Source organism: Gymnogyps californianus, chromosome 1 (assembly GCF_018139145.2).
Source record: "Gymnogyps californianus isolate 813 chromosome 1, ASM1813914v2, whole genome shotgun sequence".
NCBI classification, from domain to species: Eukaryota; Metazoa; Chordata; class Aves; order Accipitriformes; family Cathartidae; genus Gymnogyps; species Gymnogyps californianus.
The window spans coordinates 96,378,538-96,391,577 of NC_059471.1; the positions used below are offsets into that span (position 1 = coordinate 96,378,538).

Genomic DNA, 13,040 nt, shown 5'->3' on the forward strand with positions numbered 1-13,040 from the left:
GCTGTTTCTCTCACATCCCACTCCTCTCTCGACTGCAGGTTTTTTTTCAGCAGTCTTTTTCCTCTTCTTACATGTGCTATCCCAGAGGCGCTACCACCGTCGCTGATCGGCTTGGCCTTGGCCAGTGGTGGGTCTGAGTTTGGAGCTGGGGAAGCTTCTAGCAGCTTCTCACAGGGGCCACCCCTGTAGCCCCTCCCCGCTACACAAACCCAAGACAAGGGGGTAGAGCTGGTTTATGCCCTTCTAGTGCAAAACATAACACGAAACTCTACTCTGGAATTATCAACTGAAACACCTAAGGTAGAGTTTCTGGTTTGCTTCCTTTGCTATGGAGGGTGCAATCCTTAGCAGAGAGTAACAGTGAGGAGCAAGAAAGAAAAGACCCAGTGGGGCAATCCACTTGCTTTCGAACAGTTTCAGCTGTTTTCAGTTTAGGTCTGCTGTGGATTTAATGTAGAGTCCTGAGACTGATCTACTTGTTTGAAAACAAAATATTACTGATTGAAACATACCAACTTACACATCAGAATATATCAGTTGAGGAGTAGACTAAGTAGAACAAGCAGGGCAGTAGCTTCTTTAAAAGCCAATCTGACTGATCCCTGAGTTGAGATTTAAAAAAATCCTTAAGCCAGAATTCTGTGAGTGACAAAAATATGAGAGGCAAGTCAGAAAATACTTCTTAGTGAAGAGAACAAAAGGAAGTGCTGCTGCAGTCATTATGCACAAGCATGGGGAGAATAAACTGAGGAAGAGATATGATGAAAGAGTGCGAAAGGATGTTTTCACAGAATGTCTGTCTCATTCTCTGAGACTATCTCGTCTCCACAAAAGAAAGATAAGTAACCCAAAATAATGAGAAGACACAGTTGTCATCTTGTGCCTTTTTTCTTTTTGTGGACCTTTTTAAAAGGATCCAGGATTTTAGAGGATGGTTATGTGGTTTAGGATCCAGTCTGCTAAGGATCCTCCTTAGTGACTGGCCTTGAGGACAGACCCTTTCCCTGGGGCTCTGTATAACATAATTCATAGCCCAGTTTGAGCTTCCTATTCGACACTGAGGTGGAAAGTGGAAGTAACTTTTCATGTGGTATTTGCTTGTGACTGTTCTGGATTTCACAGATTGTACCAACGTCGCATTAATGTACTTTGGAATATCATAATGTTTTTGATGGTATTTAAACATTCATGTTAAGTCTGTAATTGCTAAGAATAAACCATTGCCAACAGATGAGTCATTGTCAGTAAGAGACTTCAGGCAAAGGGGGAAGATGGAAGTCTGAAGGTCATATATTCCATGTTTTTCACAATTTTAGAGCATTAACATAAATCATCTATATTTTATGTAAGCAATTAAAGCACAAAATTAATTTTTACTATTTTAAGATGTTGATGATCAAGATAATTACTAGAGTGCTCTTTAACAAGCATAAAATCAACTCTTAGTGTTTTTTCAAAATCGGTTACTGCTTTTGCGTGTTTTTAACATTGCTGCATTTAAGATTTGCAAATTACCATGAGAACCCTTGACTGCTCTGTTATCCCATTGCCATAAACTCTGGCAAGAACACCAGTGCTGTTGAAGACTACTTGGCCTTCAGGCTTATATTAAGGGGGGGGGGGGAAAGTGGCCCTTCTGGTTGAAAAGAAAACAGTCCTTGTGTAACCTGACAGTTAGGGCAGTGTTACCTTCAGAGGTGATACATGAAAGCTGAATTTGCCCCATTCATCAGAAAAGTACAATTAATTTCAAAATCAACTGGCAATGACTTGGGGGGGGGGGGCGGATTTTATTGTTGATTACTAGAGCAGCAACATCCTATTACAGTCTACCTCACAGTCCTAACCTTTCCACACTTTACTACGTGTCCTGCTGCCCCCTTCCTATTTGCCATTTCCTACAAATGACACTAGGAATACTGTGTTCGATGGTGTTAGCTGTGGTGGCACCGTGATAATCTGAAAGGAGAATAAAGCAAGATCTCTAGGAATGTAATACATCTTTTTATTGGTTTGGTAAATGTAGTTGGAAAAAATGTTCAAGCTTCTGAGTACGTGCCACGTTATTTCTGGCATGTCACTTGCTATCCTAGTCATTTTCCTATTTATTGAATATATTTTTTCAATTTTAGCCTCCTTTTTTCATACATGTATGTAATCATCCTGTCTTGCATGTGTGTCTCAGTTCTTAAGTACTTTTGAATCTTAACCAATTTCTAGGAAATACGTCAGAATGAAAGAGATTTCAAAGAGACGATCCTAGAACATTCCTGCGTGACATGTCGCCCCAGAGCCATTTGAGCTCTGCAAGCTGAGGACCAGGTGGTCTGGTTGGCTTGATCTGCAGCAGAGGCACCAAATGACTGGTCTTGGGTCTGCTCTATTGGGACGTGAAAAATTCCTATGAAAGGAACTATCCCATGCACACAGGAGTTGCTGTGCATCGGGCAGCCCCAGTGCCTCTTGTCCAGCTGGAAGCTGAACGCAGAACTAGGTAGAGCACGAAGCGGGAGCTGGGTGTGTTGTGTGGGACCACTGACATGCATAAAAGAGAAGCTGAGGAAAAAAGAAAAAAATACGGCTTTGGTGTTATTTAGTTCAATAGTTGGGTTACATTGGAAACAGCAGCTATGGGAAACCAGTCTTCCATCTGGTGCTCATTCTGCTTGGTGGCATTGAAGTATCGTAGTGTGCTTTCGGTGGCGAGTTAGGGCTACGATCCTGACAGCCGTTTGAATGTAAAATTCAGTTCACTTGCATTGTTTGCTGACAGACTACTTAAGGGAAAAAAAGAAATCTTAGTCTTTCATATTTATTAGAGTAATAACATTGAGGGAACAGTGAGAGAGTAGGTGGGAGGTGAGTGGGTTTGGTTTTGTGGGGGTTGTTTTGTTTGCTTTTGTTTGGGGGTTTTTTGGTGGTGGATTGTTTTTGGTTTTGTTTTGGTTTTGTAATGGGTTGTCAGTAGGGACTCTGGACACAAGCAGGTTATTTTATGGCAAACCAAGCCATGTTATGCTTCGGGAATTTTTCTTGGTTTTTAAATATTGCAGATGCATCCTGTGCCCAGCAACAAAACCCTTAGAAGAATGAGAACTAAATTTCTCATGTTTTCAATTATCTGCCTTTTGGTAGAAATACTGATTCTGCCTTTCATTTTCAGAATTTTTTCCTCCTTATTTATACACAAAACAGCTATCCTAGTAGTATGCTTCAGGCCTGTGCTTTGATCTTGCCGGTAAATCATCAATTTAAATATAATTTTAATTTTTTAAATTATTTTCCTAAAGAATCTCATTTGTTAGTAACGTTAAGACATACTGCTTATATTAGGATAAGAAAAAGGCTGCAAAAGAATTAGAATTTATTGGGAAAATGTGCATGAATTACATGAATATGTATGAAATATTAAAAAATTAAATACTGATACACAGATGAACAGCTCGAAGCACTTATTTATAGTCGGTCAGACACTTTTCCGTCACTTATTCAAATAATTCTCCTGTCTATATATGTATATCTTTATGAAAGGTATTTTTAGCTACTGCAGCTGTTGTATGCCAACATGTAGCTGTTATAGACATATTGTTCATTTTCTTAATGTTCTTTCTCAGTAATAAATTATTTATTTATGAAAGTGAAAATTTGTGTTTTCAAGTCTTCAAGTGTTGTTTCAGAACCTAGTTATCTTTCGTTTGTGCTTAGATTAGTAATTTTTAAGCTTAAACATGTTAAATTGAAATTGAAATTATGTATTTATTTTTAATTATTAAAGAAAAATTAACTAGTCAAAATACATACAGTTATGAGAGGTTTTAATTTCTTATGTCTAGTTTTATGTCTGTAATTCTACTAGAAACTAATCAGCGACATTTTTAGGTAAAAAACAAAACAAAGGGCTTTAGCTATTGCAAGGTGGATATCCAAGATTTCAGGCACTTCACCTAAAAAGCATTTTGTGGAAAGCAAGATGATATGAGTCAAAAGATTATTTTAATAAAAATGTAAGTGGATGGAAAGCAGCATTTAGGAATGAAATTGCTCTCTTAAGTCTTTGTAGTTTGCGTACGCGTATGATGGAGAGACATACACAATAAGTAAAAGCATGAAAGTTTTTCAATGCAGCATGGCACTGTAATCAGACTGCAAGAGAGTTATTAGTGCAACTGGTTTTGACAATGGATCACGATATCCACTACAGAGTGTTTTCTTTTGTTCTCTCTTACTTAGTTTTGCTTGGGTTTTTGAGTAATTTTGGAGTTTTCCTGTAAAAGAAAACTGTAGGTGTATTTTAGAAATGTCATGATTACAAAGAGGAGTAAATGCTAAAATTGAATTAACATGCCGTGTGGCATCTTCCGTCATTTGGGGAAGGAGAAAGAACAAACCATGAGAAGAGAAATAGTTGACTCAGAAGTTGAGCGTTCAAGCTAATGAGTCTTGGTGCTGGTATGCTTGCTTCATTTGTGGACCTTCTCCTTGTGAGAGGTATCTAGGTCCAGGTTTATTAGCTGTAACTGTAACTGAAAGGTTGGCATTCAGGGCACGCAATAATAGCTAGCTATGCCTACTGGCTAGGTAGCCACAGATACCCAGCAAGGATTATGCTGTGCTTTCAGTTAAGCCTGGGTGGCTGTGTGGGCTGGAGGCAGTGCTGCAGGTCCTGAAACAACCCCAGCCCAGGGCGGTTCAGCTCCGTGGTGATGCTGGTGATGCAGCAGCGGGGGCAAGCTTCCGGTCATCCCATTTCCCTGTGGCATTTTGTTGCTGCGGGCAGTCCTTTGGGCTGTTAACACAGGAACAGCTAAATTCTGATGTTGCACAAATAATGATAAAACATGCAGGCAACTTGAGTATTGAGACAGCTTTGTGAAAATCACTGTGGTGCACTATATAGGATGTTGGTCAGTAAATTTAAATGCAACCTTCTTTTGGCTAAGTGAAAATACAGCTTTTCTGATCTTTCTGTTCGAAAAGAATTTTTCACTTACAGCTAGTCAAAACGAGATTCTTCTGAACATACTGCTGTTGTTCAGTTCATGTGTATATGTGACCTTTGTTTCTTTTGTCCTCCAGCAGCTTTCTTCTGCCCTGTCCACGTAACAGTTTTCCTTAGTCTTGAGGGGTTTTTTTTGAATGTTGGACAAAAGTAGCTGAGTGTTTACACTATACAAACCTTCATCTTACAAGATGAATTTGCTCTGAATTCAGAAGATGCTGGAGAGCGAAGCAATGAGCTGACGTAGCAGCACATGTAGCATGTCCTCTCCTGACCCTCTCCCCTGGCCCCGAACATGTCTGGCAAATGGAGGCTTGGCATGCTGCCACAGCTGATTACACAAGGCTTTCTGTGTCCTACTTATCTGAACAAAGGCTGCTCTGAGGAACATAGGCATCACACCTAGGTCACATAGGCAGAAAAAGCCATCTCCTGACAGAATTTTACTGAGTCATGATGGAGCTTTCCTTCATGGTAAGTCTGTGAGAATTGTCAGGTTTCAAATGATGGCTTGCCTTGCTTGCTAAATAAATGCAGAACCGGGAGCTATTAAACTTGCTAATGTCATCCTCGAGAGGAGGAGGGAGTAGAATCACTATTTTGAGGTCTCAGGCTTGGATGTAAACAGAGACAGTACTGAAAATCTTACACTGAGAAGAAAACAGTTCTTTTTCTGTTGGTCATCTATTGATTAAAGAAACAACAAAAACCGGGTGCTTGCCTCTTAAATTGTAAAGGACTAATTTGTTAGGAGAATTGGTGTTAATTCTAGTAATGAAAACATATTAAGTTACTTAAATCGGTGTCCGATTACAGTTATTTTACTACCAGACCTAATGCTTTCATCAGTTCTGTTCATATGCAATCCACTGTACTTCTGATCCTTGGAAAGGTTACCTTCGAAATTGTTTCCACAATCAGAGGCAAGTCAAGGACTCCAGAGGAGACAAAACAGGCTGTAGATAATTGTGCAATTACAGATGGCTACAAATCAAGCTATATTATGACTTGAGCTGCAGCTTTTGAAGAGAGCCTGTTACTTTTTAACATTCAGAACACTGCCTTCTAGGTAAATCCTCTTACTTGGGATTTGAATTTCTATAGACTGCTGTCTGCCTTGAGGTATTGTATGTCGTCTCTGAACTGCAGCGGCCTCTCCTGCATAATAACTATTTCACACAGCAGTAGCCAGCTTCAGTACTGCAATATTTGAGAGAGGTGCAGATGTTTGCTAGCCGCTTCTGTTTGTTGCAGAAATGGAAGTTGGAAATGATTACTATTTTTTTAATTTTTTTGGTGCTGGTAATTGTGATTAGTGGATCTGCTTTTGGCTGATGAGGTTTATGTGTTAGAACGCATGCATGCTTTTTTTTGTCTGTTTTTGAATAGTTAACGGGGAGCTATATATTATTTATCTGGCAAGAGGTGTAGGTTTCCTCGTGTATGTGCGTTTCAAAGGTTCTTGATTTGAAAGGTTCTGGGTTTTCTGTGTATTGCTTTGAGATAATTGTTTGGTGCAAATGGTTTAATTTGCTGTAGTTACGGGCTTCAGTTTATCAATTTCTTTACTGTTTGTAGCTTAGTGAACAGTGCAAGCAGAAATTTACTACACTTAGAAAATTTTCATAATGTGGATTTTGAAATTTAAAAGTCAGCTAATGTAGCAGTAAGAATTTAAATTTTTAGGAGGCATTGCTGAGAATATTCCTGCTTTTTTTAACTGTATAGCACTGATACTACTGGCATATTTAAATATTAAAATGGTTAGATTTTCTTATATGGTTGCCTGCTTTCTCTCAGTGAGTCTTACTGCAATAACCCTTCTGAAAAGCTACTACAGAACAGTTGTCAATCGTTTCTTTTTAGATCTGCTTATTTTTTATAATAGCATTGCTAGATGAGAGCAAATCTGTTCCTTTCTGCTTTATCTTTTCATATTAATTGTTAGTGACAGTGCAAGATGACACATCTGTGCAAAAAGGGTTTTGTGCCATTTAGATCGGCATACTCAATGTACAGGCCAAAGCATATAGGTCTGTGCCTTTTTTCTTTTGTCAGGCAAAATGCAATATAAAGTAGAGCATTTTATTTTTATTTAGTCTTTTTTCTTTTTTAAGTTGCCTGCTTAGTAGAATCACTATGGTAACCGACTAAAGGATGTCTCTGAGGCACACAACCTGCATTGCAATGTAAGTGAGGGGAAATTTTAAGTTGTCTGACTGCTGAACAGTAAAAAAAGGAACACGCAAGGCAGAGAAATAAGCTAATACTTAATATTTATAAGCTATTATTTAATGCTTGCTCTAAGGTTAAAAAGTTATTTTACAAGTAATGTATATGTGAGTTCGTTGTTTTCTGTGCTCTCTTCTGGGAATGATACTGCGAAAATGTTCATTAAAAATCATAAATTTGTGTTATTCAACTTGAGTTTGTTTCATTTTTTAAAAGCTGTTATATATTACAAATGATGTTGATAGAAGTCAGTGAGGAGGTAAGCTGCATCACTGTGTGCCTTGCAGAGCTCATGAGAGCGTCAGCGTTCTTTTTTTATGCTTTGCTATGGATAATACATGAATTTTCTAATAATTTTTCTGTTAAAAATGTTTATTTAGAAATTTGGTGGTCTGTTAAACTCTTATAAATCTTTGAGATGTGTGTTATACAGACATGCTATACAGGAGGTATTATTAGGATCATGAGGAGTAGTATCTAGTAGCTCTGAGTATGACAATACTGAAAGCGAGCTGCATATACATCCATTAATAAGGATTTTTTTTTTTTTTTTTTCTTCCCAGCTACACTAATAAGCTCCTGATGCCACCTAGTTTGGCATCCTGAACAGCTGGAGCTAAATTATCATTTTTGTCCTAACAAAATAAAATATACTAAAGCATCAGTAATGTTTTGTGTATTAGAAGCCACCTGAAACTGTATTTTGTAGATAACTGTATTTATTAACAGTAGTATTTTATATGCTATCTCTTAGGTTCCTGTATTCCTAGGCCTTATTCTCTATTGAATTAATATGTTAATCCAAATTCTACACTGTGTAGGAATTTTCTATGAAGTTTTTGGAAAAGTTCAGAGGCACTTGAGTTTATATGCCTGTTCCATTCATTTTAGCACACTTGGTTGTGTTTCAAACTGTAAATAGTGATCACTGAATTAGCATGACACTTGTGAAATGATTGCTCACATCCGGACTTTCTGGCAGACAGACTTCATTGCTCTGCTTGTGTGACCTTCTTTCTATACGAATGAAATAGTTGGCTCAGAACTTCAGAATGCAAAGATGTTTTAAAAAATATTTTTCATATCTCTTGAGGAAGACTGATTAAAAATAACTGAAGTTATCTTAATGCCTGTAGGAGAGGTTGTAAGAACTTATGAAAGCCTTATGAACTTGCATTTTAATGTAAAGGTATTCATTTTAAGTGCTTTTTGACAAGAGATCAATTTTCTAAAAAGACTTCAAATCACTCAATTTGAAGGAATAGTATTCTGTTTTTCTAGACAGACAAATTGAGAGGTTCGATTTTCCATGAGGATTCTGAGGAAAACTTGATCTTCCAATTTTGACCATTCATTTGATGCAATCATTCTTCCAGATGCTATCCCAATTGTTTTGTGAAGATGTCTGTTGCCATCTTACATTACTAGAAGCATTGCTGCATCTGCAATAAAAAAATTTACTTTCCTCTAGTAAGCAGTTGAACAGAAATTGAAACTTGTTTTAAGACACATGGTAAAATGCAATATTGATTTTCAAGTACAAAACTGATTTATTCTTAGTAACTTGCCAAAGTGCTAGTATTACTTTGTTTGAAAAACAAATCATTTTTTTTTTCAGCATTTTCAGTTAGCTTTGATTGACTGCAATCCCTGCACTTTGTCTAACGCTGAAAGTAAGTAACCTATATGTATTTCCATTTATTTTGTTGTAGATTTTTTTAAAGTCTTGTGATCACAGCTGTATCAATTTTTAATGAACCAATCCTTCAAAATGAAAAAAAAACAGTACTGAGAGAGGGAGACTACAAAACCTGTCTCCATCTGTCAATGGAGACAGATATTCCAGTGGAATTGTGGATTGTTTTAGTAAATGGAATAAGTAAAAATTGAGACTTAGCTTATTAATTGCTCTGAAGACTTGAGTTCTGGAGGAAACGTATTATTTGACTGTTCATTTATTTATTTATTTATAAACATAGTGCTTGTGCCATGGCACACATTTAATAGTAATTATTTAAAACTTTGTCTCATCTCAATAATCTGTCATTTTTTCAGTGATCGTTTTAATGCCATTTAAATGTATAGATCTAAAATTCAGGATCAGTTATGCTGTTGAAGTAAGAAAAAGTACAAAATGCAATTTGATTGTTTTATTAGGTGCCAACTATATATTAGTCTGTATTTGAACATGTTAATCTTTTAGTCCAGTACGATCTATCACATGGAGTATATACTGTAAGCTGTTACAGAGCATCCTGCAGGTATTTATCCCTAGTTAGTGTAATTGTATGCAAGAATAAGCGTATGTTCCTGCATGTTTTGGAGTCTGTAAGAATTGAAAGACAGACAGTTGTGAAGGAAATTACTCCCTCAGTTTTTAAGGTACCTTCATGCTGCTCTTGGTGTTGAGCTTAAGTTACCTCCTAAGTCTAAATTCAGAAGCATTGGATAAAGTATTTAAAAGCATTTATTTATTTTTTAATTCAGAGCTGGATGGAATTGTGAATATTCTATCAGCAAGGATAATGAAAGGGGGTTTGTTTACATGGGTGAAACTGCTGGCTGTGTTGGTACCAAGAAGCCAGCTGTGCTACAAGGTCTTCTCCAATGCTTTGTCACTTATCAGGAGCAGGAGCAGATAATTTTGTAAAATTATTTGCAGAATTCTTCCTAAGTCAATAGGCTTTTATTGTTTTCTACCAGATATGTGATTCTTTATTATATTTCATGTTAGTTCATATTATTTCTCACTAACTTTTTTGGTTTTCACTGTATCTCTGAATTTTTGTAAGATTTTCCTAATGCTTCCCCCACAGTCCCCTCTGCCCCCAGATCTATGTAGAGATGTGGCCCCATGTGAAGGCTTCGTTGCCCCGTGGCCTTGGGCACGGTGCCTGACAAACCCAAAGGAAGAGAGTGAAGAGGCGTGAGAGATACTTTGTCAGGTTCTCCTGTACTACTTAGCAGAAAGAGAACCGTGCACTCTGACCCAGGGTGTCAGGTACCATCACGTAAACGCTTGAGATTGCCTTAATTCTACCCCTTGCATTTCTAAAGGCTGGGTGGGTAACAGCATTACAGTGAGTGTGTTCCTGGCAGAAACGTTTTGAGTACCAAGCATGTCTTCTTTCTATTTAGGCAGTCTCTAAGGTGACACCTTTGATTTCTTTCGCCTGCATGGCATGGCTTCCTTTTGTAGCTTCACACTGAAGGGGTTTTGCTGTGACGGGAAAAAAATAGGAGAGATTTTTTTAGATAATGAACTCCTGAAACAAAAGCAGAGGTTTTTCTTTCATCAGTACAGAGTGAAGTCTGACGATGTGGTGAACATAATAAGTGTGTTATGTGCCCTTTAGCAAGGAACACAAAAAGTTTATTAAAATTTTAGATGATGCATTTCATTATGACCTGGTTTCTGAAGTGCACTAGGCTACCTTCTTTATAGTAAAGGACAAAGCAGTGCACAAAGGGAGCTTTTCCTCTCCCTTATGATCCAGAGAGAAACCCTGGAACTCCAAATTACCTGTATAAGCCTCTGTGTCACACTGTTCTGTAGCTTCAAGAGAAAGAAATCTGTGTAATTGAAATAAATTGAGCTTAGCTCAAACACAAGTATTTTCTTACTTGTAGTCCTCAAGAACATCAGGCAAAAGTCTGTCTCAAAGGAATTTTTCTTTCCTCATCAAATCAGAATAAGGATTACATTCATCTCAACTAGCTTTAGCTATCTACCAGTCGATGGCTAGTCTAGGTTAGCAGTTCTCAAGCCTTAGAGATCAGGCACTCCACCTTTTCTTTAATGATTTGAGCAGCATGAGGATAATTTTCCCTCTGCTTTTACTCTTGAACTACTTTCATTTTCTTTCTCCAGCCAGCAATTTTCTTGCCTCCAAGAGCTGCTAGTAGTATTATGGCATTCTGTGCAATTCATATGAGGAATTTAAGATGCTTTACAGTAATGATCAGAATACTATCTGTAATTAATGCTTTTAGTTCAGTTTAACAGGGGAAAGACAATTCCTAAAAAGGGAAAAAAACACCTAAATTTAAGATCCTGTATAAAGCTGGCAGTGTATAATGTAGTTTTCTGTTCTGTAACCCAGCTGGTCTGTCCCTTGGCAGTTGAATGAAAATAAAAAATAAGTCTTTATTTCTAACTCAGTTATGTACAGAAAATATTACCTGCGTTCTGTTGTTGTGCATCTCTGCTTAAAAGAGATTTTATTGCTAAGTTTACTGAAAGGTTAATGGACTCTGCATTTTAGAATACAAATAAAATCCATGGACTGCTTTTCTACAATATCTGTTTGCAGTCTTAATGCTTTGTTAGGATACATATTCATTCTCTGTCAGTTCTGTTATATTAAGCTATCAATTAAAATATCAATGTTACATTAAAATATCAATGTAAACAAATACTTTTTTTTGTATCTTCAAAATGTAATTTATCTTGGTTTTGCATTGATAGATTTGAAACATTGTTTATTCCTCACTTGAAAAAACATATTGTAATTGTTGTCGTTCATTAAAACTAATAATTTTGATTTTCCCACTCTTACAGTTCAGTTCCACATCGCCCACTTATATGAAATCCAGGTAAGCTTTAAGCTCCTTTTTATAAAGTGTGGTTGAGTTTCTAACTATATGATGTAATCAATCTGTGGAATTCAGATTATAGATGCTCTTATAAAGTTAGGCTTAAGCCTTGAATCACTAAAGAAACTTCATTTGCTTTGGCTAAATTAAAAATATTTTGTATGTATGTGGACTGTCATGCTATAAAATGGAGAAGATATTTTAATGAACTTACATATTTACCAGTCTCCCAAGTTGAATGCAAAAAAACCCCTAAACATAATTTTTAGTGAAATACTTTTATGAGATTTTATATATATATTTAAAAGCTATATATAGATAAAAAATATGTAATTTCTCAATACATATGTATTCATATTGTTTCTCTCACACACACATGCACACACGCGCACACACACACTGGAGTCTAGCCAGTTGCCAGGTGCCTTTTAAGTATATTTGACAGAAATTATAAAATTTAACTGAACATATGTGACAAACATTTGAGATCTGAGGTCAACAGCACATAAAGCTGTGTTATTAATTCTATATCAAATCCTACCATGGAGTTTTTTAGGTGAATCTTTTGGGCAAGTAAATTAAAACCACGTAGCTACGGAAATAGCTATTGTATGTTTGTAATTTGACTGACTGGTCATATAATGTAGATTGTATGCCCGTTTATAGGTATTATATGACTGAGGAAGGGATGTGACGTGAAAACAAGAACTGTTGTAGTTAAAATGGATGACAGACATAAAATACTTTTTCAGTCAGTTAAAAAGTAGCTTGATAAAGTAAGTGCTGTCTTTTGATGGCACAGTGAAAAATGACTTTAGGTATTTATATATAAATAAAAGATATAAATTTGATAGACAAGATATTTTTCTTTTGAATGCTTTTGGTGCAAAGCTATACGACAAGACAGAAATCCCCTGACCCAAAACACCATTAAGGAACTTCGTGGACTGTTACGGTTCTTACCTGGCCACTGGCCAGATTTCATTCTGAGCACTGGAGCACATCTGACATGTTTATATAACAAAACACCCTCAACACATTAGTTCTTTTGATCTGCTAGAGTAAAATAGAAAGTTGAACACCTCAGGTCACCATGCCAGGTGCCTCATATAATTGTGTGACCAGTGTTACAAGTGCTTAAGCTGTGCTTTCTGATGACAGTCATAGGCATCGGGAACTTTATTTTAGCCCAAGTCAGCGCAAAAAAGTTTCA

General features: G+C 36.8%; 1 protein-coding gene across 8 annotated transcripts in view; it reads left to right on the forward strand.

Moving 5' to 3' along the window:
* Nucleotides 1–13,040, forward strand: part of KDM6A (lysine demethylase 6A) — a 164,041-nt gene that overhangs the window by 93,419 nt on the left and 57,582 nt on the right. For all 8 annotated transcript variants that reach the window (XM_050900719.1, XM_050900675.1, XM_050900692.1 and 5 more), the window contains exons 7-8: nt 8,850–8,904; nt 11,793–11,827. In XM_050900719.1, coding sequence (XP_050756676.1) covers nt 8,850–8,904; nt 11,793–11,827 — 90 coding nt within the window. The remainder of the gene's footprint in view (nt 1–8,849; nt 8,905–11,792; nt 11,828–13,040) is intronic.